The sequence below is a fragment of the Pelodiscus sinensis genome, chromosome 1, assembly GCF_049634645.1.
Source record: "Pelodiscus sinensis isolate JC-2024 chromosome 1, ASM4963464v1, whole genome shotgun sequence".
Taxonomy (NCBI): Eukaryota; Metazoa; Chordata; order Testudines; family Trionychidae; genus Pelodiscus; species Pelodiscus sinensis.
The window spans coordinates 117655657-117682071 of NC_134711.1; the positions used below are offsets into that span (position 1 = coordinate 117655657).

Genomic DNA, 26415 nt, shown 5'->3' on the forward strand with positions numbered 1-26415 from the left:
ACTATAGAATAGTCAAGTAAGCAATAAGAATTCATGAGGTTAATCGACTATTCAATTAACCAATATTTAACATCCCTAGTTCAACAGGCCTTGTAGGATCTTTCTTTCGAAGACATGTCACTCTTTTCTGATCAGATAGATTCCAACCTGCATTGCCTAAAGGACCCTATAGCCATTCAGAAGTTCCTGGTGCTTTATACACCAGCAACCCTTGAGGAAACATTAGAAGCCTCAGCTTGCCAGTCGATTCTTCCCATTGCCTGCCCCATAAGAGTACAATAGGGCTATGTCTAGACTGGCATGATTTTCCGGAAATGCATTTAACGGAAAAGTTTTCTGTTAAAAGCATTTTTGGAAAAGAGCATCTAGATTGGCACGGACGTTTTCCGCAAAAGCACTTTTTGTGGAAAAGCGTCCGTGCCAATCTAGACGCGCTTTTCCGCAAAAAAGCCCCGATCGCCATTTTCGCGATCGGGGCTTTTTTGCGGAAAACAAATCTGAGCTGTCTACACTGGCCCTTTTGTGCAAAAGGACTTTTGCCCGAATGGGAGCAGCATAGTATTTCCGCAAGAACACTGACAATCTTCCATGAGATCGTCAGTGCTTTTGCGGAAATTCAAGCGGCCAGTGTAGATAGCTGGCAAGTTTTTCCGGAAAAGTGGCTGATTTTCCGGAAAATCTGGCCAGTCTAGACACAGCCTAGGAGGAAGAGCAGTAGCTTTAGGAGGAGACCACTTCCCCAATTCTTGTCTGCATCTGATGCCCTGGATACATTGCTGGATCTAAGCAGACTTTTTGTTCTTCCCCAGTTTTAATGGGCTATTTACCCATTTCTGTTGGAGTTGGTTGTGTATTACATGTAACTGGTAGGTGCTAAGCACATTAGCACTGGGATACGCTCTTCAGTTTAGTTGTCTCTCTCCCCTCCTCTTACTCTTCATGGACCCTTCTTTCAAGGAAATTCTAGCCAAAGAACTGCAGATGTGTCTAAGGATGGTAGTAGTGGAGGAGGTTCCACCAGAATTAAGAGACTGAGGGTTCTACTGTTATTTCCTAAGTCTGAAAGCAAGTGGCAGTCTTTCACCAATTCTGGACCTGCAATTCACAAAGAAGATACTTGCGCATGATCTTCTTGGCTTCATCATTCCCTCCTTGGATCCAGGGGACTGTTACACAGCCCTGGATTTGAAAAACACTTATTTTCATATCTCACTCTTTCAGGGACACAAAAGGTTCTTCATGTTCAGGGCTTGAAAAACTGTGGCGAAATCTACTCGCCAGCCCCGCACTGCGCTTGCACAAGACCCACATTGTGCATGCGCGTGCTGCCAGTGAAGGGGGCGACCAGCTGAAATCTACTCGCCACGGGCGAGTAGATTCACTGATTTGTCGAGCCCTGTTCATGTTCACTGTGAATCATGTGCACTACAAATTTTCAGTGCTGTTGTTTGGCCTACCAGCAGCACCTCTGCTGTTCACAAAGTGCATGAAAGATGTTACAGCTTTCCTAAGAAGAAAGGGGATCCAAATCTACTCTTATCACAATGACTGGCCACTCAGAGATTATAGTAAGATCCAGGTGGAGTCCAATGTAAATTTAATACAGTCAGCCTTAGGGATGCAAGAGGTTAACTGATAAGCTGATATGTATTGGTTTCAGCTAACAGTTAAATGCCTATGGTGCTCGGAGCCCGCAGGGCTATTGGAGCTGGGAGCCGGCAGCGCCAAAGGCTCGCCAGTCTTGTTTAACCATTTGACCAATTTAGTTATCAGTTACATCATTACTATTTTTTTTTGTATCTCTAGTAAACATTCCAGGACTTAGATCTGCTAATACGTGTGCAGAAATCTACTCTCTTCTCAGCTCAAAGGATATAGTTTATTGGCTTGATCCTTGAGTTGGTTCAAGCCAGAGCTTGCTACCTAAAAGCATTGTTCCAGGTAGGGATGCCTAAGAAATTACCATGGCACCACAGCAAAAAACTGCTTGAAACTCCTGGGCCAGGTGGTATCGTGTACCTGTATGATGTAGCACGTGAGACTTTAGATCAACTCTCTCCAGGCCTGGCTGGCATTTGTGTACGCCCAAGCTGAAACCATTCAGATATAGTCATTGCAGTTCTCCTGTCCTTAATTGCCTCCTCCCATTGGTAGCTAGACCTGCTGGTGGTGCATGCAGAAGTCCCAGTCTCAAGGCCCTTACTATCCATGTCTCTCATCACAGGCACTTCAGTTTTGGGCTGCGGTGCTCACTCGGGGTCCCTCAAAGCTCAGGGCCTTTGGTCTCTAGAAGAGCTCTCACTACACTCCTAAATTTGGGAGTTCAGGACTGTTCACCTGGCTTCCAGCCTCATGTGGTGGGCAAGCACATGTCAGTTTGCACAGAACACACGAGCTATGTTTTATATCAGCAGAAAGGGAGGAGTACATTCTTTTCATCTGGGCCAGGAAGCATTTCACTTGTGGAGATTTGCGTAGCTCACTCAATCCACCCCCAGGCCTCCTATCTGCTAGGATTGCAGAACAAGTTTGCTGTCCAGTTCAGCAGATTCTTCTCCAACCACATGTGGTCCATTCATCCAGATGTTGCGAAAGCCATTTTCCAGAAGTGGAGAACTCTTCAGATAGATCTGATTGAGATGAAACACTACAAGAAGAATCTCCAATCAGCCCCTTATTGTTTCATAGCCAGGTCTCTTGCAGATGCCTTCCTTCTCCTTTGGATGGGTCATATCTTCTACACATTTCCTCCCATTCATTTCATACACAAAGTCTTGATGAGGATCAGAAGGGACAAAGAGCATATCATCCAGATAGTCGCTGCTTGGTCCTGCCAGCATTGGTTTATCATTCTCCTAGACCTCTCAGGAGAAACATCAATCCATCTACTCTGTTTCCAGACCTAGGACTATTGCTGACTGCCTCACCCAAACCTCGAGTCCCTCCATCTCTTAGCCTAGAAGCTACATGGCTGAACTTTTGAGAGCTAGTGTGCTTGGGGCTAATGAGAGATATTTCTAGAAAGCAGAGGCCCACTAGAGCCATATACTTGAAAAAATGTAGAAGGTTATTGATCTGGTTTACACAGAAGGTTGTCTCTCACCTACACAATCAGCAGTACCATTCATGCTAAACTACTTACCCCACCTGAACAAGGGCTTACTGGCTCATTTACTAGGTGATGAACCAGAGGCTCGAAAGATTGTCTAGGGGTGGCGTATGTGGCGAGGGACTGAGGCTGCAAAGGAGGAAAGCCCGCACTTAAATGCACGTAAGCAGTTCCCAACTTTATTGCCTACAGTTTGATTACAGGCAGTCCCCGGGTTACGTACAAGATAGGGACTGTAGGTTTGTTCTTAAGTTGAATCTGTAGGTAAGTCGGAACTGGCGTCAGCCGCTGCTGAAACTGATCAGTTTCAACAGCGGCTGAATCTGGATGCCAGTTCTGACTTACTTACAGATTCAACTTAAGAACCCCAGGCATCCCCAAGTCAGCTGCTGCTGAAACTGATCAGCGGCTGATTCCAGGAAGCCCGGGGCAGGGGCTTCCTGTAGTCAGCCACTGGTCAGTTTCAGCAGCGGCTGACTTGGGGACGCCTGGGGCAGAACAGCTGGGGTGCTGCCGGGTTGGTCCAGTAGCGCCAAGGAGCGGTGCTGCGGGACCTACCAGCAGCGCCCCACCTGCTCTACCACAGGCCCGGGGCTTTGCTTCACGTCTCTCTGGTCTGCTGGGGGGGGGGGGAACTAGCTGCGCCCCCCCCCCCCCCCAGCAGACCAGGGAAACAGGGAGCAAAGCCGCAGCGGCGGCGGGGTGCCGCGCCTCTGAGGCTTTGCTCTGGCAAAGCCTCAGAGGCGCGGGACCCCTCCGCCTCCCGGCTTTGTTCCAGGTGTCCCTGGTCTGCTGGAGACGGTCCCCAGCAGACCAGAGACACGGGGAGCAAAGTGGCAGCGGCGGCGGGGTGCCGTGCCTCTGAGGCTTTGCTCTGGCAAAGCCTCAGAGGCACGGGACTCCGCTGCTGCTTTGCTCCGGGTGCCCCTGGTCTGCTGGGGACTGTCTCCAGCAGACCAGGGACACCGGGAGCAAAGCCGCAGCGGCGGCGGAGTCCCGCGCCTCTGAGGCTTTGCCAGAGCAAAGCCTCAGAGGCGCGAGACCCCTCCACCTCCCCGGCTTTGCTCCAGGTATCCCTGGTCTGCTGGAGACAGTCCCCAGCAGACCAGGGGCACCCGGAGTAGCTTTTCTCGCCCCGGAGGTCGAGGTGGCTGGACCGCTGCGCTCTGGGCGGTCCCGCTGCCAGCGAGCTCCGGGGCGAGAAAGCCCCGTTCGTAAGTGCGGATCCGACATAAGTCGGATCTGCGTAACTCGGGGACTGCCTGTACATTAAATTGATGTCTCTGATTCGTCTTAAACAACGTAGCATGCAAACAAAAAATACAACAAATAAAGCCAGTATAGCAACAATAAAAACTACTCCTATAGTCAATCCTTCTATGGTTATCTTCGAAAAGCCAGTGAAGTTAGTCATTAGCCTACTTATACTTTACTGTATTCACCATTTCATATTTAGAAGTTAAGTAAGTAATACTTACAAGGCCAGATACGACCACGATGCAAAGACAAAAGGCAATGTGTAGCATGCTTAAGATTCGTACAGCCCTTTTCTTGATTCGCTGGGTGGGAGGCAATCTTGGGTGATCAGCCTCTCAGTCAGGCTGGATGATAGATACCTTCTACCTGGTTACGGAACCTCCCCGAGCTTAGGGCTCGGGGTGCTTTATACTATAATTTAGATATCTGATACCATATTAGGGTTCCTTCCTTTTGACATGACGTCTGCCTCAGGGCCTTGTGGTCAGTGCCTGATGCAGACATGACTGGCACACGTGAGAGCTAGCTATGTTTTTTCTTTCCCTGTTCCTGGTGCTTGTCAAATGGTGTATATGACAGCTCATTTCCCTGTTCCTATCTTGTCCTGTTTTTAGTGCTCGTTAATTTTGTGTAGGTGACAGCTCGTTTCCCTACTCTTATCTTCCTGGCCCAGGTGCTTGCCAAGTTAAGTTCTGTTTGCTGAGAGCTGTGCTGAGCACCCAAGGGACTTTAAGTTCTGTCTCTGGATCCGCTTCAGCGGCCTATGTTTTTCTCGTGAGGGGCCTTAGTGTGGCAGTATGGGCGATATGCGCGAGGCTATGGTCAATAGGACCTGCTCCACGACACTAGAGTCCATTTGGCTTCATTCCTGACCTTTCACCCATGGGTGTATGGCTATTCTATGTTCTCAAACTCTACCAGTAGTCAGTTTCTTAAGAGCATCAAGATAATATTTCTTCCTGTCATCTCAGCCTGGTATTATCATGATTTTGGTATCACCTGCTTTTGAGCCTCCTCTGCTCTACCTGTTCTGGAATGTGACCTTTTTGGTAGCCATTACATCTTGAAGAGAATCCCAGAGATCTGGGTGCTCATTTCAGAACTAATTTACAAAATATTTGTCAAGGACAAGGTCCAATTGCATCAACATTGGGCTTTCTTATCAAAGATGGTTTCTATTCCATAATAAAGGGTATCTTCCTTCTGGTTTTCTATCTGAAACCATGTGCCAACAGACAAACAGAAACTGTGCTCTTTCGACATCAGATGTGCACTAGCCTTCTATGTAGAAAGCACTACATCTTTAGAGTCCTGTGGGATACACATTTCTGTCTGTGGATGCAGATATCCATGGATAGAAATTGGTATCCAGTGATCCACAGGGCTCTCTTCCCAAGAACAGTAGTGGCCAAATGAGAAGACTGTAGTGCTGCCACTTGCAGGAGCCAGTGCCCAGCATCAGTAGATCCTCCTGTTCCCAGCCCCTCCTTCCATGTATGACCCCAGATAGGAGAGACGATACTATAGTTGGCATGCCAATAAACTCTGAACCCTCTCCAGCTCCATAACTGCTTGGGAGTCACCTATATTGGAATGGACATGAGCAAGTACTGGAAGAAAAATTGGTTACTAATCTTCCATAACTGTTGTTCTTTGATAGGTGTTGCTCATGTCCATTCCAAAATGCCCCCTACTTTCCTCTCTCTTGGAGGCAGGAAAGAAGTGAGGGGACTGTGGGTTAGCGGGATCCTTTATTACTGGTGCTATGAGCATGTGAGTTGATGGGCACCAGTATTGACCTTATGGATGCCGGTCGTCAAACTTTCTGGTGGCAGTGCTTGGGGTAAGCACACACCAAAACTGGAATGGTCACGAGCAAACTGTTTCAAAGAACAACAGTTCCGAAAGCTTTAGTAACCAATTTTTTTTTTTTATTCTGAAAATTGTAGAAATGCATCATGGTAAACGGGTGTGGTTTTAACTTTGTCAAAATGGCTCTTTGCAGTTTTATATGTATTATATTGTAATTCTTAAAACATATTTTATAATTTTAACACTAGTTACATATACACTTGAAGTGCTACCATAGCTGCACCACTGTAGCACTTCTGGTGAAGATGCTAAACTGATGAGAGAACTTTCCTTACAACATAACTACTGAATCTCCCATGAGAGTCAGTAGCTATGGTATTGTTTATACTGAAACTTAGGTGATGTTGCTCAGGGGTGTACATTATTCACACCCCGAGCAACATAAATTATATCAAAATAAGTTCTACTGTAGGCAACATTAGTCCCTGAAGGAATAGAGAAAGGAGACCAGTTTTCATTGAAGAAAGGCTTTGGCCTAGCTGAATTACTTACTGGAAGACAAATATATGTCCATAAAAAACAAATTATTTCCATCAGTGAAACATACTTTTTAAATTATTAGCTGCTTATATGAGTAAGTGGATGATTGTCTTTTCATTTTTTGTTGCCTGTTGCTAAGGGAGGATCTCCTCATAGGTTCTGTAGAAGGCGGGTATGTTTCAAAATATTGTGTGACTTTTTTTTTTCTTTGAGCTCTTTTTATTCTTGTATTGAAAACTTTTCTGATTTTGAACAATCATTTTAAAATGCGTTTTCTTTTTTGTAAGGTTTTGCTAGATTTCTTTGTGATCTTGTTCATGTGGGGTTTCACTTTTTTTTAAATTTCAGAGCATTTAGCAAATCAACTTACTTCCGCTTAACTAATATTTGGCATGATTGAGCATTTCACTTAAAATTTTCATTTATGTTAATACACGTACATAGCTTTTGCTTGTAATGCTTCAGTTTGAAAATAAACTAACACAGTTAAAAAGCTTTTATTGTATGCCCTTGTTTATGCTAACATATGAGATGATTTTGTGGCTTTAGATCTATCATTTCAATAAAAAAATCTTAAAAATAAGATTTTTAAAAGGTCAAGAAAATGACAGGCATCTGTAGCATTTCAGGGTGAGAGTTTGTTTTTATATATTAGAGGATTTATCCAGCATTTCTTAAGTCCTTAACTGAAATATATATTTTTTCATTTAAATCATTGCTCTGGGATGAGGCTGGGGATAAAGGGTGTTCAGTATGCAGGTTGTTCCAGGGACAGAGAACAACCTGAGCCCTCTGTCACTACAGCAGCTTGGGTCCAGGTGAGAAGTGCTTGCCTATGGCTGCTGCAGCTCCAATAGGCACAAACAGGGGAGAGGTGAATGTCTCTCCCTCTCGTCCCCCGTAGCTGGAGGACATACCAACTTTCTCAACTATATAATACATAGTTGTCTTTCTCCACCCTCGCTGTTCCAGAGCGGTTATAGTTGTCCTGGTCCCCATCTGTGGCTCCTCTACTACTCCCTGTGGTCTTATACAGTATAACTATCCCTGCTAACAGAGTCCTCCCTTTTCCATTTTATGAGAAATAGTTGCATTCCAGACACATCCCATTGTCCTGATGCAACCAAACCCTTACCTTACTTTAAGTTATGATAAGAACAAGCTGCATATCAAATTTGGTGGTCCTACCTCTTACCATTTAGGAGGAGTTCTTGAATGGATGGACAGACACAGAAACACTCTCAAATATTACAGATAATAATTAATAACAAATAGCTTTATAAATGCTAGCAAGGAAGAATCATGTTATACAAAGAGGTTGCATAAGACTGTCTTTAGAGATTGAGCAAATCATGTGGAATATTAGTATTATTCACTGTGATAGTAGTCTTCTGCTAAGAGCTTTGTGCTTGAGTTGCCTTTAGCTCAGGAGTGGGCAAACACAGGCACAGGGGCCAAATCTGGCTCACCAAGTTTCTCTCTAGCCCTCCCAGCTGATTAGCAGAGCACGGATGTGGGGCTGACGAGAGAGGGGAGTCCTGAAATCAGGGTGACCCCCTACTCCTGCACCCCATCTCTTCAGAGCAGGGTGGTAGATGGAAACACACAGAGCTGCTTCAATTTGAAACGTGATTCAGAGGTGTATAGAACAGGGATGGGAGGAGACAAGAGAGCAGGACAGATTTGCCTTAAAAAGACAGCACAGCTTGTCTCGAAAACTTGGCCTGCACACAAACTCTCTGTACCACTGTCATACATACCTAGTCTGTGCTATATACCTACTGCTGTACGCACTCTAAATTTGTGTCACAAAGTCTCTCTCACACATGCACACCCACTTTCTCTCTCTCTCTCTCTCTCTCTCTCTTTGTCTCTCTCTTTAGTGCACTTCTTTAGCGAAGCCCCGCTTCTTTGGGAGGGGAGGAGGGGAGGTAGGTGTAGAGCAGCCCACAACCACATAACAATTTGTGAAGTGGCCGGCTGCAAAATTACCTATCCCTGCTTTAGCTACACATTTCCCATCTTTCTGCAGCATCAAAAATGCCTAAGCTTAGGTAGAGAAGCGGTTGTAGTGTTTCAGGATCTTATAAATTGTTCTACATTTGTATCTAATTAGTGCACTTAAATAGTACTCATTGTTCCTTAAGATGACATTGATGTTTTACATCTGGAAAAAAAAATCAGAGGAAATTTCCTGTGTACATTTTTTTTATATGTTGTAAGTACTGAAAAATCTTAGTGCAATGTAATTGGTATAATGTGTCAGTATTAAGGCATTTTAATGAAAGTCCCCCTTTCTGGACTAGGGTTGCCCTATTTCAGATGATCAAATAGTGGATACTGCTGGGAGGAACATAAAGGGGATACAGTTGGAGAGAGCTACAGAGCTATTAGGGGTGTGCTGAGAGTGCATATTTGTGAGGGTGCCGGAGGAGCTATCTCTGGCCTCACATTCAAAGTGAGGAGCAGTGTCGTGCTCCTTGTCTCGGTAAGAGGGTGGCAAGTGCAGGCCCAGGATGTGGCCCCAGCACATCAATCATTGTTTCATTGTGGACCTCTTCTCCTCCTAAGACAAGGAGTTGGGGCCTACCCATGTCACCCTCCCATACAAGCCCTGAGTACCTGTGGCGGAGCAGGTAACCAAGGCAAAAGGTGCTTGGTAGCTCTGCTTACCTGACCGGTCAGGAAGGGGTGGACAGTATCTGGCAGATTCAGGGGAGGGACCAATTGGGGCGTAGAGGTAGCTTTTTCCGAGTATCAACATATGTTTCTCAAGGAAAAATGCAGGACGTTTCTTTTTATTTTAAAAATTTGCCAAGATGGAGATCAGTGGGTCAAAAAAGAGCAGTCATGTTCGTGAAAACCTGGACATGTAGTAACTCTAATCTAGAGATTTCCAGAGTTATTTTAGGGACTAAAATATTGTTGGATATTTTACTCAAGTAATCTTAATTTTAAAACAAACATTTTGGTGGAGCAATGATCTTGATAGCAGTTCTGCTGTGGATATATACAGGTGTCTTGTATTATCCTGTCTAAAAACATAAATATTAATATTATATTACTATGTTTTTAGTGACAGGATGTATATTCACTGTAATGGCAACTGTAACATAGCTTCATTAATATGTGTTTGTACAAATGTATATACTTTATATATATTTTTAAACAATATCTGTGTCTTTTTGTATATAAGACTTGGCCATCTTGCCATCCTTCTCAGTGGACAAACTCCAGATGATTTTAATGGTGCAAGATTAAGCCTATATTTCTTAAAAAGATAACTGAATGCTGCTCTTCTTTACACTTGTGCAACCCTAATGATGATAGCTGAGGCCAGTGCTATGGTTATCCCATTTTTTCATTCTGTGGATCACTTCTTGTAACCCTCTATCCCAGGGGTGGGCAAAAGGGCCTCTGTGGACTGGATCCGGCCTGCCAAGCAGGTTGATCCGTCCCATGGAGGCCCTGCAGCTCCCCAAGCCAATTAGAGTCTGGGGGCAGGAGAGCGCCTGAAGCTTCCTCCCGCCCTTTGAGCAGCATGCAGCGCTTTGAAGCGCTGTGTGCTACTCACAGGGTGGAGGAAATGTCATGCACTCCTCTGCCCCCAAGTCCTGATTGGCCTGGGGGCAGGAGAAGCATGCGAAGTTTCCTGTATCCTCCCCTCCAGCCCTGCAAGGAGCGCACGGCACTTCAAAGTGCCGTATGCTCGCACAGGGTGGGGACAGGGTGAAGGAAGCTTCATGCAGCTTCCTTGTCCCCAGGGCAATCAGGACTTGGGTGAGGGGGAGCGCATGACATCTCCTCTTGCCCTGCGAGCAGCACATGGCACTTTGAAGTGCCACGTGCTCCTCTCAGGGCAGAGGTAGGGCGGGAGGAGGCTTCGTGCGCTTTCCCCTCCCCCTTTCTGCCCCCAGGCTAATCTGCTCTTCCCGCCCTGCCAGGGGCGTGGGTGCTTAGTGAGAAGGGTGGGCAAAGGGGCTTCCCCACCCCCCGACCAATTATGATCTGGGGGTGGGGAAGCCCAGAAGCACTATAGCCCTGCCCCTTACAGATTAGGCCCCACCCCTTCCAGCCTGACCCGGGGCCACTTCAGACATTTTTGAAGTGGCCCCCGGGCAAAAATGATTTCCCACCCCTGATTTATCCCCTACTCCTGGGGGAAGTTTGTGTCCCAGAGTATGTGCAAAATTCATGATCGCCTCCAGTTTCTTTGCTTCCTTGCAGAAAAATAACTTTTCATGGGGGAAGTAAAGGGAAGCCACAAAAGGAGTCAGAAGCTCTTTCCCAGCAGTGCAGGCAGATCAGTTTAGGCACCCAGAGTAGATGGTAAAGACATAAAATCACTGCTGGGAGGGAGGGTAGGCAAGTGTGTGCATGTGTGAAAGAGAGACAGGCACTCTGTGCTTGTAGCACACTTGGTATGGAAGGGGCAGAGCTTTGGGGTGTTTCTTCTTAGGTACAAGTGGGGCAGACTCTTTCCCCTCTGGCAGAGCAGAATGTAGAACCCTGCCTGCTTAGTGAATTGTTTCCATTGTTCTTAAAGTACCTCCCCAGAAGTATAAAATATTTAAGATTCCTTTATGTTGCCCGAGTAGTGTAAAGGAGCCTTATTAAAAAGAACAGTACTGCAGTGATTAAAATGGTTCTAAATTTTTGGACAAAAAAATAACTTCCTGTCAAAATGAGGCTCATGAACTTTGTTACTGACTTTTCTGGAGATGGTCAGTAGTCAATATAAATTGTGAGTTTGAGTCCCCACCTCTCATTTACTCTTGGGTTGCCAAAGGTGTAACAATGAGCACAAGAATGCATAGATTTGTGGACTAATAACTACAAGTAAATGGTTAATACTAGCTACATTACTACTAGTGAAATGAGGTTTGGGGATTTCCTCCCATGCTTCCCAATATCATTCTCCTCTAGTATCTATGCTGTACTAGGCAAAATAGGTGCCTGCTGGTTTCAGGTGGATTTACTGCTGCCCACGCTACCACAGCTACACTGTACCTAGGCTAGCTTTCATTGAGTTAACATGAGTATGTGTGTATAAGTAGGGGAATCACATCCATTGGTGCTTGATCAACATAAATAATAATGTATACATTTCTGGATGGATAAAAGTATAACAGTTAAGGTCTCCTTGTTCTTCAGTGGTGGACAAGCATAATCTCTTTTGGTGTTTATAGTATACTGTGTTTAATATAACCTAATCACATTATGGGCTAAATTTAATTTAAAAACCTTTTAAATTGTATATGCAATAGGAATGGTTTTAATTTTTTCAGTAGAAAAGCTCTATTGCCAGTTTAGTTATTTATCGTTGTTAGTATTTAAAACTGGTAAAGTTTAACTGAGTAAAACTCTGTCAGTTATCACAGAAAGTTATGAGGAGATGATAATTCCATATCAATCTATATATTGTCTGAGGAAATAAATATCAATATACTTCTCGAAGCTTGACATTCTAGTCTTTGTGTAAAGCCAGAGTGAAAAAGATTAGTGAGGGCACTGGAAAACATATGGCCTGGAATCTTCTTCCTGCCAGCCTAGGGGACTCTCCATGGAGCATCTGCACAGAATGTATTGTAGAAGGGGCTGTCTGGCTCCTCTCTCTACAAACTATTGTAACTCACTAGATCTTGGCAGGTTCTAAATGAGGGATGGGCAAGAGGTGGCTAGCGGGCCGGACTGAGGCATGACCATGCAGCCAGATCCAGCCCGTGGCTGTCTCGCTGACACCCTTACTACAGAGTAGCTGTTACTGCTTTAAACAGCAGGCTGTTACTTACTAAGCCAGTGTTTCCCAATTTTATTTGGCCGAGGAACCCTTTTCAGCTTTTCAGAATTTCAAGGAACCCCTAGGTTTCTCAAGCAAAAAAAAAAAAAAGGAGGGGGGCACTAGGGTGACTGGCAGGGTGCTGGGACAAGGAACAGGGTGCTGCTGGGTGCTAGTGTGGATGGCAGGGTGCTGGGGCCAGGGCCAGGGTGGTGCTGAGTCTTGGGGTGTGAGGCAAGGTGCTGGGGCCAGGGCGGTGCTAGGGTGGATGGCAGGGCTGCCAAGGAGCGGGATAGGGATGGGGTGCAGGATCTGGGAAGGAGGTGGGGGGCGGAAGGGGGCAAGGTCTGGGTGGTAGATAGGGTGCAGAAGCAGGCTGGATGTAGGGTATCTTGCCAGGGGGAGGGAGCAGGAGCAGATTGGGGATAGGGTGTCTGGCTGCGAGGGAGAGTGCAAGGAGGGGACTTGGGTAGCAGTTGGACCTCCCTGATCTGGCACCCTCTGGGCCTGACTGGTCCCAGATAAGGAATTTTTGGTCCAGGGGAGGTCATTTCAGGGCTCCTGGTCCCGTCCCCCCCATCCCCACTAGGCTTCTTTGCATCTCTATCGCCTGCAACCCAACTGAGCTGCCCACACCTGCTGGTTCCCTGTACCTCCCCCAAACCATCCCCCACAATCCAAGGGAGTGCAGCACCAGTTCCCTGCGGCCCCTCACAGCCCAGCTGAGCTGCCCGTCTGTTCTGTATGCCCTCCCCCAACCACCTCAGCCCAGCTGAGCCCCATTTCCCTGCACTTCCTCCAAGCCCTGCAAAACTGCTGAGCCAAGAGCCGATTCCCTGCCCCTCACTCCCCTTGAGTCTAGCCCTGGTTTCCAGTACCTCCCTCCTCCCGCAGCCAAACTGAGCTCTGAGTTCCACACACATCTCCCACCCCACAGCCCAGCCCAACCCAGCCCAGCTCCCGGACCTCCCCAATCTGCAACCCAGCTGAGCTCAATTTCCCTGCACCTTCCCCCAAACCATGCAGACATGCTGAGCTAGTGCTGATTCCCTGCCTCTGCCTTCCTCCCTCCCTTTGGCTGTGTCTACACTGGCACGATCTTGCGCCAAAGCGGCCGCTCTGGCGCAAAAATTTGCTGCCTGTCTACACTGGCCGTGTGTTCTTGCGCAAGTACACTGTCGGTCTCATGTATGAAATCAGGGCTTCTTGCGCAAGAATTACGATGGTCCCGCTCAGGAATAAGCCCTGTGTAGACAGGCAACATGACTCACTGCCCATGCCTCTGCTGGCTAGCCGGCTCTCTCTCTCTTTTTCAGAGAGGGCGGGGAAGTGCCAGCTCCTCGCGGAACCCCTAGTTTTGCTCTGCGGAACCCCAGGGTTCCCCGGAGCACCAATTGGGAAACACTGTACTAAGCTATCTGGGCACGGAGGAGAAAGGGTCGCACGCTCCTTCAGCTCCCATTGGCCAGTTTCCAGCCAGTAGGAGCTGAGAAATTTTGCCCAAGGCAGGGGCAGTAAATGAAGCCTCCTCACTCTGCCCCTTCCCCTTCCTTCCTTCCTTCCTTCCTTCCTTCCTTCCTTCCTTCCTTCCTTCCTTCCTCACTGTGCTGTATCAGAGCCATGTGGAGCAGCCCAACCAACACACAGGAATAGAGCCTGTTTCCGGTTCCTGCAGAACTGCTGGGTGGGAGCTGCCTCGGTAAGCACCTTCCAGCCACAGTCTGTCTCTGGCACCCCAACCCCTCTTCTTCCCCCCAACTACCTGCCCCAGGTCACCATCTGAGCTCTCTGTATCTCCTCTCGCCATCTCCTCCAGGTCACAATTCCCTCTCAGAGTCTGCATCCTTTCCTATACCTCTCTCCCAGGCTAGAATCCTTTCCTACACACATACCACTCCCTGACCCTGCACCCCATTCTCCTGCCCCACGTCACCACCCAAACCCTCTGCACTCCTTTTCCCCCTTCTCCCAGGTCTCAACTCCCTCCCAGACTTTGTACCGCCTTCTACATCCATCCTCTAGGCCAGAATCCTCTCCTGCACTCATAACCTCTCCAGGACACTGCACCCCAAGCCCGTGCCCCAGATCATAATCCTCTTTTTCACCTAAACTCCCTCTCAGACCCTACATTCCTTCCTGAATCTTAATCCCTTTGAAGCTCCCTTCTACACCCCCCCTCCCCCCGCCATCCCAGACCCTGTGCCTCCTCCATAGAAGTGCAGTCCTTGACCACTTACCAAATTTTTGGAGTGGTTCTCCATTAAAAATTATTGCCCACTCCTGCTGTACTCTGACTGGTCCTCTGTCATGTCCACAATATATGGCTTCAGAGTCACTCTTCATAACCTCTTTGCTTTCTGATGCTTCCACATGACGACAATGCAGTATTTTTGGTCTTCAGCACTGCCCGAGGTGACTCCTTGGTTTGAGTCTTATTCTTCAAAGGAACTGATTGGAAGCCCATTGACGTAAAATGAAAGACTGAAACCTCTGAATTTGTCATTATAAAAGGAGGATTATAAAAGTTCTCATCTACTGGGGTTTAAAGTTTACATTTAGCTTCTGTTGGACAATATTTTTTTATAATGTGACTCATTGGTTTAGGAGATGGGATACTTTCTGTTTAAGCTGGACCTTTTCAGTTGACTAGAATCTGAGTGGAATGTTTAATTTAGGCAATTGCTTTAAAATGTGTGGAAAGGGGAATCTCATGAAATTACAGTATTCTTTTTTACACTTAATCAGCCATAAAAATTGTATAAAATAACCGTTTATGCATGACTCATTTATTTTTTTGCCTCTCTGTGCATAGAATTGGCAGATGGAAACCCATCTCTTTTTCTCCATAATTATGCTATATTTCTGTATGTATGTATGCATCTAATTATAAAATTAAATCTGTCCATCTCTGGGACCATCTTATTTGAATGTGAGAAATTTATTGTATAGCCCATATGTTGTGAAAAACTATGTTAAGCCCTTAGCTTTGTTTCTCAGAGATGACTCTCTTGAGGAGGTGGTGTGGACATAGAGGGAGTATTTTTGCTACCGATAGTGTAAAAAAAAAAAGTGTCTACAGAAAAGAATTTTATAATGATTGGCGATAGTGTCTGTTTCTTAATCTAACAAAGAATGGTCTAATTAATGTACTTCAAAATCTTTTATCAGTTTTATTCTAAAGATATGAATAACTTCTATTGTATCTACAGCCATTGGTGCTGACAGGTCAGTCTTTCTTGGAATGTATTTTAGATACACTTTATATAATAAGGCACTCCTCATGCTTTCAGGAGCAAAAATCAGTTTGTCAGAATTTGGATATCTACTACCTTCAGTTGTAGCAACCAGCATTAGAAAGTGCAGAGGGATATAAGTAAATTATATATTAAGCCTCATCACTTCAAACATTAAATAACTTACTTAATTTTATTCTTTGTGTCCTTTTAACAGAAAGAAAGCCTAATGTAGGCTTTGTAAAGTCAATTTTTTTATAAGATAAATTTGGGTTGTTAATATTTATATCCAAATGCAAATCTATGGGAGAAAAGTAATTTTATTGCTCAGAATACTTTTGCTAAAACCATATTGTTTTGGATAGTTGAATGGCATACAAGTGATATTTTTCATAATAGATTTAAGTGTTTTGCCTAGTGTTAATATTTTGTATTTCATGGGTCATAATCAATTATTGCATGTTGATTGGAAGACAGCAGTTTTTTACAGATGGTCACATGCTGTTTATATTTTTAATTCTAACAGGAATTTCCCTTTTTTACCTTGACTGCCTTTCCACCTGGTTTCCTTGTCCATGTTGGTGGTGTTGTCAGTGCACGCTCTGTGAAGCTTTTGGACCGCATTCACAATCCTGGTATGTTAACTAGATAAATCTTTCCACAGTTATGTTTCATTGTGAGCTTGGATTTGTGGGTTTTTTTTTTTAATATAGTAAACTTTGTAGTTTGTTCAGATAAGAAAGAGTAGTTGAAAATACTAAGGCAGAAAAAAAAGTTTTTAGACAGAAATTTCAACAATTTCTTAATGTTTGTGGTGTAATAAAGCAGTAAGACTATGAACCTAATAATGTAGAACCAGAATTAATGCCTTTTTGAAGTTGTGGTTAATATTAAACCTTGGTCAAAAATTAACTTTGCAATTCTAAAGTGAAACTAAAATAGTCAAAATACTTCATGATTACTTTAAACTTCGTTAATTCACAGCAGTTTTTCAGATGTTTAAGAATTGGCCACAGATTAGCTCAGCTATTGATTCTGACTCTTACGTGATATAAAATGGAGACTTTTATTTTCCTTCAAGTTTAAAAAAAAAATCAAAGCCACTTTTTTGGTAGATAATTTTCCCTTGGAAACTCAATGCTAATGCATTTGCATGCTTTAATTCTGGTGGAATTTAGTATTTAATCTTGGTATTATTCACTGAATCAAATAGAAAATAAGGTCAAAAATAAAAGATTTGAGTTGTTCAGTCCCTTTGAAATGGAGGCAGATTTAAGAAAAATAGATTCTACTATGGTTTTGCATTCACTAGCCAGGAATAATAAGCTTTTAAAAATTTTGCAAATGCATCTTTTTTCACGCATCAGTCTTATTTTTTTTTAATCTTTTCCCTCTAATTGCTTTCCCATACTACCTCTGATTTGTCTGAATGGGTTTAGATAACTTGAAGTTACTGGTTTAAGATTCAATAAAATGTGACAATGATTTGAAACAAAATCTAAGAGTCACATAAATGTAAGAAAACTATTTGTAAGGGTTATTTGAAGTGACTGAATATACAGGCAGGAAAAAGAAAATGTGCAGTCTTTTAAGGTTTTGTTTTATTCCTATGTATGCAATAGATAGACGATGAAAAGAAATATCTTAATGCGTTGGAGGATAAATATACTCAGTTTATATATGGCCTCAACTCCCCTGGCTTTTAGTTAGCTTGCAGTTTTACACACTTACCTTAAAAGTGAAACTAATAAATCTTTGACTATTTTACAGTATAATAAATAATCAGTGTTATATTCTCTTATAAAGACTTGTGTCTGTTATTTATAAGGCTGCATCAGAGCAAAAAGCATTTTTAGAAGGAATGGGGGAGATAACTATATTCTGATATTTTCTGAAATAACTTCCTGCACTATGCACATTTATTTTTAATTGACTAACATGAGATAACAGACTGTATGAAAGCAGAATAAAAACTGATGGTAGATACAGATGCATATGCTTATTAAATGGTGCATCTTTGCACACTCAAATGGCTCTAGCAGCATCTGTTGAAGAGCTTTGATTGCTTCTGACAAGTGAATGTAGGATCCATGCTCTCTCAAATTTGAGAGAGAGAGAGAGAGAGAAAATTCAGAAACATCAGTAACTTGTGTGGGAACTATCTTAGCCCAGGTTTTGAATCAAATAATATTTTATGTCAAACACTATACTCTCAAAAGAAACATATAAACTGCCAAGGAAATAAACAGGAAAATGTTGAAAAAGGAAATAATTTTGAAAGGGGCTGTTTGAAAACAAAATAGAAACAAACAAACAAAAAAAAAATCCGGGGATTGCTGTATAATGTACATTTAATCATGCTAAGTGCTATAGCATGCTCCTTACTTTCTTCCCTTTCTATTTCAACCTCTTATTAACTCTGCTGTCTGTGTCTTTCCAGTTCCTGTGGAGTGGTGTTGTCAATTGTGTTCTTGTTGGTAGTGGTTTTTTTTCACTATTCTGCTCCTATAACTGATCTACTAATTTGCTGTTTTGAACTCAGCCTTTGTCGGAATTATGGGTAACACAAGATCATACAAACTGCTAGACTGGAATAGTTTCAATTCAGGTATTTTATTAGTCATTCAGTACTACATATGCTGACAGAAATTATGGCAGCTCAGTGAAGTTTTTAGAAATATTTTGGACAATTAATTAGGTTAATATTTCAAATTTAAATCTGTTTAGCCATCAAATAAATCAATGTCTAATTGTCATAATAGTCTTAAAAAGGTTTTCCATATACTGTCAAAATACAAAAAATCTTTAAAATAGTACTGATAGAATTATTTAATAACCTGAAAAGTTGTTGTTCAGTTGATTTTAGCGGCTTTTAATTTTAATGTCACAGTAGTAATCAAATGATAAACAACGGCTTTTTGGGAGGGCAGTGGATTATTGTCCACCCAACTACTTCTAGGCTAATCTAGCACTTCTTACAAAGATGAAACTGCCAAAGATGTAAGATACTGCATGAGTATGTGTGCTCGGGGGATGTAAAAGAAGAGACCTTGAGAACAAATTTACTACTTAAAAATTAAAGGGTAGGGAGCAATCCAATGTGTTGGCTCATAAGACTTGTTTTGTAAATACTTCAAACCGGCATTCCTGATGCCAATTGTTTGAACTTTTAATAAAACCAAAATAAAATGTCTTAATTGTTTGTGGCTGTAGGCCCAGATTCTGCTAGGTCTGTATTTGGGTGCCTAGTGGGAAGAAGAGCAGCCTTCATAAGGGCCAGGTACAATACCAATCCCTGTGCTAGGGGAAGTTCAGGGACTACTCCCTTCATATTGTTACGGAGGCATAAGATGCTATAGAGAGGGCAAGATTTAGCTTTTCCATCTCACACAGTGGCCAGCAGAACTTTCCAGCTGCTGTGGTTATAGAATGGGCCATGTAAAAGCATGCGGTGGTGAGCAGGAGATCACGAGGATCTGGGACCTTGAGGGAAACTTTTTACTTCCTGTTGCTACACGTAGGGCAGTGCGGCTTCATGCCATGCTTTATTATGGGCTGTGCCTAAATAATATAGTCTTGCCTATAGATGTCAGTGGACTTGTAATATTTTCAAAATAATGAATCAGCTTTGAGTGGCTCCGTAGAACAGTGTTTCTTAAACTTTTTGAGACCACATAACACCAAACAATAATATTTTTTTATGCAGAACACTTATGAAAATTTTCTTAAAAAAAATTCAGACCAAAGAAGTAACAAAAATAAAGAAGAGGTCATGGCACACCTGCAAGTTGTTCACCGAACACCAGCGTTCCGCAGAACATAGTTTAAGAAACACTGCCGTAGAAGAAGAGGAAGAACTTAATAGTAAAAGAAGTACTACCAGATAACGGAAGAAAAACAGATTAGAAGGAGAAGTATGACAGGAGGGAGTCTAACACACTTATGTAGATCCAGTAAGCTGGGTTGAGCTATTATGTAAAAGGCAGCACTGAGACAAATGAGGAGGGAGAAGAGTCATTTTCAAGTACAGTAAAATGCCGATAGTCCAGCGTCCAATTGTTCGGCACTCCCGTTACTCCAGCATCAAAATGTCAAGCGCTCCTGTCCAGCTGATTAAAAAGCCTGCCGCTCAGCACACGTGCTGTCTGTACCCGGACCGCGCATAAGGTTGGGGGGGGGGCGGGGAAGAGTGAGATCAAGTTACAGTATGGAGAAGAACGTTTTTCTTCAGCGAAGGGGAAAAGGAGAGGGGAAGAGAATCAGATTACAGCACGGAGGAGAAGCGAAGAGGAAAGGGGAGAGTAGAGGGAGGGAGATTGTGTCCTGGCCAGCTGATAAGCCGTGCAGCTGTACCAGGACCTCCCGATACACCTGCATATCTGATAGTCCGGCACCACCTAGATCCCAAAGGTGCCGGATTATCAGAAGTCAACTGTAAAAGGAAATTGTTGATTGGAGACCACTTACCATGTACTAAATTATATATGCTTTTAATTTGCTCTTTATGTTGTTTTTGTTTAACACACTTTAACACATTTCATCTTCCCCTTCAGGGAACTGCTCCAACAGAATCTCCTTAAATCTGTTACCTGAAAGACAGACAAAAGGAGAAAATAGTGTTAGAAATAACCTGGGAACCCCTCTGACCTTCCTCTTATCCTCATAACTGCAAAACACCGCTTTACAAATTTACTTTTGATATTTGAATGTCCTCTAGAAGTCTAGTTTTTTAAAAAAATTTTGAGTTGATGTGAAGGATGTCTTGACTAGATTTTGATCCTCATTAAACAAATAGAGGACTTTATTTCACAGAAATCAGATTTAATTGTAGTATACCTATGAATTGCATATGATATTGCCATCTGGTGTTCAAAAATGTCAATGGAAAATTCAGTACAACAGATAATAGCATAACATGTTCATAACTGTCTAATACAGTGATACATCAGAACATATAGGCATAGTAAGATTTTAAGTGTGAGCACTTGTTTTCCTTTAAAATCTCAAATTTGAGCTGTGATATTTGTGTATGCTGGTGTGGCTATTCAGAGTTAAGGCAGCTGTCAGAGGGTTATGTAGCTGGAGTGAATGATAAAAATCTTTTCTATACTTAAATGGACCTTTGGCTATCCATAATAAATTAGTAAACTTTGCAGCTTTTAAACTTTTTAATAATTTTCTACAGACATATTTTGGAGTGTTGGATATTTCCTTTCATTTTTATGGTTAATGACTAGGGATGTAAACATTTAGCTAATTAACCAATAAAAAATAAATCTTATCCATTTTGGTTAATTGTTAATGATTAAACTCTGTTGCTAGCTAGAGCCCAGAACCTTGTTGCTACCCTGGTCATGGTGAGGGCTGGCAGTAGAGTCCTGGTTGTGGCAGCCAGGCCCCCGCAAAAAACATGGGCTTCCTAGTTACTGTGTAATCAATTACACGGTTACTTTTTTAATCTGCTCTTTACATCTCTATTGATGACAGTATTGTTTGAATGTTTATTTGTACATAAGATGAACTCTGAAATTAATGAGTTCATGTGTTCCTTTAGCTAGATTTTCTGGCAGATGCTAGGCATTTCTTTCATTTTGTTGTATGTTTACATTCAAAATTTAGAATTCAATAAACAGTGTCTTAAAAAAGAGAACGCTTACATAGTTTTAATCTCTACTTAAAGTGAATCTCTTATAAGTACACTGATTTTAAAACTCTCAAATTAAAGCTTTGCATAAATTCTTTTGGAGACTTATTCACTTTTCAGTGCCCTAACAAACTCTAAAGTCAGTGTAGTGCATCACTATAACGAAATTATGGTTTGTGTTTACATAATTAAATGGAAAAGTGGCAGATCACTGTTGTCCTATTATTGCATGAAATCACTATTCATACAAACAGATTTTTTAGGTTGGAAAATTGGGGCCCTATCGAAACCTACTTAAGTTCATGTATATTCCCTCATTGACTTCACTGGGTTTTGGATCGGATCTAAGATGATAGGGGGTGAAGGGGCAATTGTGTAAATATGTGCAAACTTCAAAATGGCAATTATAAAACAACTAGAATGGGCCCAAGAGAAATAATTGAATACAAACATTAGAAAACTTCCAGGAAAGTGTAGCTAAATGTGTAATAAAAACTACCCACAGGCAGTTACCTTATACAGATAGAATCGAGATGGTAGATAACCCAAGGTCTAATTGACCTTGGCAGTGTTACAGAAATGACTCTATGTAAATATTAATGATCCTTGAATAATTTTTCCAATCTATTAGATAGAACATACTTTCCTTCCACATTTTATCTATTTATGTGCTGTTTTCTGCTTCATCTGTATTTTCTTTTAAAGCAAATATATTTATAATGCATTGTGCAAGGTCATTTTCATTCCAAATTTTAATTTTTCTAGAGATACGGGTTGTATTTCTTGTCTCTTGATATATTTGTGATTAAGACTCCACTGAATAATGTAACTCTGACTTTATTCAGTATTGTTGAAGAACTGCAAAAAATAGCTTGTTAATATGCACTCACTCAAGGCCTGATCCAACTCCATTCCAATATGTGGATATCCACTTTATATCTGTAGCTCATTTGTGCAGATACGTATACACATTTTGTATCTAGAACCCTACAGATTTGTGGATATCCACTTTATAGACACGGGTGTCTGCATTTGCAGATGTGGATGAAGATATTCATGGCTCATTTTTGTGGATACAGATGTGGTTACAAAATTTTGTATCGGCACTGAGCTCTGTCCATTAAATTCACTGGGTATTCTATCTAGGCATTTAGAATAGGGATCCTTGCCTTTGTTTTCCAAAGAGCATACTTTGGAACCACAGTCATGATTGTGAAGGCTTTGTGAACACAAAGTTTAAAAGCATCAGGTATCTTAAACCAGCACAGGCAGTGTAGAGGTAACATACATCTCTGAATAAATCCCTATTATTTCTGTGTGCTGATATAAGTTGCCTCTTGCATGCTGACTACTTGTGTATAATGCTCTTTCTAGGTAAGATTTGAGTTTCTATTCTGTATTGATGTGAGTAAGAGAAGTTGAGTCTATCTGTGTGTGCAATTCTATGTCTAGTTGTATTGGAATAGTTTTAGGATTTCATGTTTCTGATTCCTTTCCCAAACACATATATGTCATGTCAAGCCAACAGGGTAACAACCTGTGAATGGAGGGGAAAGCAGTAGATTAGCTTGATCTTGACTTAAGCAAGGTTTTGATACTGACTCATGTGACTTCATAAGCAAACTAGGGAAATATTATTGTAGATTTATCTAAACTATGGGTGAATATCTTGTTGGAAAAACATACTTAATATTTACCAGTGATTCACAATAGGGTTGTAAAAGTGTAACAGGTGAACCAATAAGCTTAATGCTTATCGGTTTCTGTTAACAATTAAACTCTGCCTGGGGTCCTTTTGGTGGGCCGCTGTACGGCCAGAGTCCTGGCTGCACGGCCAGCAGCTGGAACCCCGGGCACACTAGGATGCTGAGACAGTGGGGCTGACAGCCGGAGTTCGTGGGCATATGGGTTCGGTATCCGGGGTATTCTGATCGGCACCTCCACACACACCAATAATTCCACAGTTAAAAGTTTGTTTAAACAGTAAAACTTTGATCAGTTACATCGTTGTTTTTTACTCATTATTTACATCCCTAATTCACAGTCAAACTGAAAGGGTATATTGTATGATCTTGACACACTGGAGAATTGTTTTGAAATAAATAGGATGATATGCAATGAGGATAAATGCAAAGCACTATACTTCCCTGTAGGGAAAGTAATCAGTTGCACAAATAAAAATTGGAAAATGATTAGCCTAAGAAGGAGTACTGCAGAAAAGGATCAGAGGGTTATAGACTAGTGGATCACAAACTACATGTAAATCAAAAGTGTAGTACTGTTGCAAAGAAAGTAAACATTCTAAAGTGTATAGGCAGGAGTTTTTCAATCAAGATGAGAAATAATTATTCCACATTTTTCAGCATGGATAGGACCTCAACTGGAATACTGTGTCCATTTGGAAAAGATGTGGACAAACTGGAGAAAGTTCAGAGGAGAGCAACAAAAATAAGTCTAGAAATCATGTCCTATGAGAAGAGATTGAAAAAATTGGGTTTGTTTAATCTGGAGAAGATGGAGAGTGGACATAAATCTTCAAGAATGTAAAAAGTTATAAAAAGGAGGATGGTAAATTGTTCTCCTTATCCACTGAGGACAAGTAATAATTAGCTTAATTTCCAGTCTTAGAAATTTAGGTTAGATTTAAGGAAAAACTTCCTAACTGTAAGGATAGATAAGTACTGGAACAAATTACCTAAGGAGGCTGTGCAATGTCCATCATTAGAGATTTTAAGAATAGGTTATATAAATGTTTGTCTGGGATGGTTGTTAATAGTTAATCCTGCCTCAATATAGAGGACTGGATTAGAAGATCTGTTGTGGTCCCTTCCAATCCTACATTTCTATGGTAGAAATGTAGCCGTGTTAGTCTGGTGCAGCTGAAACAAAAAACAGGACTGTGTAGCACTTTAAAGGCTAACAAGATGGTTTATTAGGTGATGAGCTTTCGTGGGCGAGACCCACTTCCTCAGATCAAATAGTGGAAGAAAATTGTCACAACTATATATACCAAAGGATACAATTAAAAAAATGAACACATATGAAAAGGACAAATCAAATTTCAGAACAGAAGGGGGATGGAGGGGGAGAAGAGGGAGAGGTAAATGTCTGTGAGCTAATGATATTAGAGGTGATAATTGGGGAAGCTCTCTTTGTAATGGGTAAGATAATTAGTGTCTTTATTCAAATTTGTGTGTAAAGTGACTTTACATTTACATTTATATTGACTTTACACGCTGTGTGACAGCTAAGTTACAGGGGAAAAGTAGAGCGCTCTCTCCCTGGCGCTGTGGGGAGAGCAGAGCCCTGGGTGGCAGTGGAACTGCCTGGGGAAAAGTAGAGACTCCCTACTGCATTGACCTTCCCTGGAGCCCCTGGGAGACTAGCCGTAAAGTGAAGCCTCCCCATTGCATTGACCTTCTCTGGTCTGGCAAATTCCTTGGTTCAGGACCGGTCAGGTCATGAGGGTGCTTGACCAGGGAGGCACAACCTGCAGTTGGTGTTGCTGTATGGTGCATATTACTAAATACATTAAGTAATATGGAGAGTAGAAGACAGTCTTTATCTTCTTATTTTAACATAGCGCTGTCAGTTGAAGGTGTTTTAGAATTATACTATTCACTGTGCCTGGTAAAGCAACAAGTACAGGCAGTCCCCGAGTTACGCGGATCCGACTTACGTTGGATCCACAGTTACGAACGTGGCCCGTCTCCCTGGTCTCCAGCAGACCAGGGAGAGGAAGCAAAGCGGCGGAGCACGCGGGCAGCGGACAGCCCAGACGCGTCTGGGCTGTCCGCTGCCCGCGTGCTCCACGGCTTTGCTCTGCTTTGCTCCCCTTCTCTCTGGCCTGCAGGCCAGGGAGAAGGGGAGCAAAGCAGAGCAAAGCCGCGGAGCCCGAGGGCAACAGGACAGCCATGGCGCGTCTGGGCTGTCCCGCTGCCCTCGTGCTCCGCGGCTTTGCTCCGGACGCCTGTGGTACAGCAGCTGGGGTGCTGCCGGTTGGTCCCGTAGCGCCGCTCTGGGCACTACTGGACCAACCCGGCAGCACCCCAGCTGCTCTGCCCCAGGCGTCCTGATTCAGCCACTGCTGGTCAGTTTCAGCAGCGGCTGAATCAGGACGCCTGGGGCAGAGCAGCTGGGGTGCTGCTGGGTTGGTCCAGTAGCGCCGAGGAGCGGCGGCGCTACTGGACCAACCCAGCAGCACCCTGGCTGCTCTGCCCCAGGCGTCCCCAAGTCAGCCGCTGCTGAAACTGACCAGTGGCTGACTACAGGAAGCCCCTGCCCCGGGCTTCCTGGAATCAGCTGCTGATCAGTTTCAGCAGCAGCTGACTTGGGGATGCCTGGGGTTCTTCAGTTGAATCTGTATGTAAGTCAGAACTGGCGTCCAGATTCAGCCGCTGTTGAAACTGATTAGTTTCAGCAGCGGCTGAATCTGGACGCCAGTTTCGACTTACATACAGATTCAACTTAAGAACAAACCTACAGTCCCTATCTTGTACGTAACCCGGGGACTGCCTGTATATGATAAATTAGGCATTTTTCTTTAATAACTAGTGCTCCAAAGCAACAGTTGCAAACTCTCTTTTACTGTACTGGGATCCACTACTCCTGTGCTCCTCTGGAGTGCCAATGAATGCATTGTCGAGATTTGTAGAGCCCTGTGCAGATACAAAATTTGATCTTCGGATACAGATATCCATGCGTATGAGGCAGATATCCACTAATTTCCAGAGTTCTAGATAAAAAAAATTGGTATTCACATCTGCATCCGTATCTGCAAAAATGAACAGTATACATCCACATCCCTGGATGCAGATATCCACAGATATAAAGTGGATGTTTATATAGATTTGCAGGGCTCAGAGGTTTGTACTATAGGATACTAATGCACAGTTGTGGTGCCTTCAGCAGTATAATGCACTGCCTTCAGAAGTATAATGTAACAAATTAAAGCCTAGAAAAATTAGAAGGAGCTAAATATTTAAGTTTGACATTTCATTCAGACCAGGTTCACTGAAAACAAGTGTTTTTTGTCATCTTC

General features: G+C 43.0%; 1 protein-coding gene and 1 long non-coding RNA gene across 12 annotated transcripts in view; one reads left to right on the forward strand and one right to left on the reverse strand.

Annotated features, from left to right (window-relative positions):
• Positions 1 to 26415, forward strand: part of C2CD5 (C2 calcium dependent domain containing 5) — a 129427-nt gene that overhangs the window by 42868 nt on the left and 60144 nt on the right. For all 11 annotated transcript variants that reach the window (XM_006121265.4, XM_075898311.1, XM_025183726.2 and 8 more), the window contains one exon: positions 16257 to 16365. In XM_006121265.4, coding sequence (XP_006121327.2) covers positions 16257 to 16365 — 109 coding nt within the window. The remainder of the gene's footprint in view (positions 1 to 16256; positions 16366 to 26415) is intronic.
• Positions 20205 to 26415, reverse strand: part of LOC142818490 (uncharacterized) — a 28358-nt gene continuing 22147 nt past the window's right edge. Inside the window, exon 3 of the long non-coding RNA XR_012895980.1 lies at positions 20205 to 20319. This is a non-coding gene — a long non-coding RNA (uncharacterized LOC142818490). The remainder of the gene's footprint in view (positions 20320 to 26415) is intronic.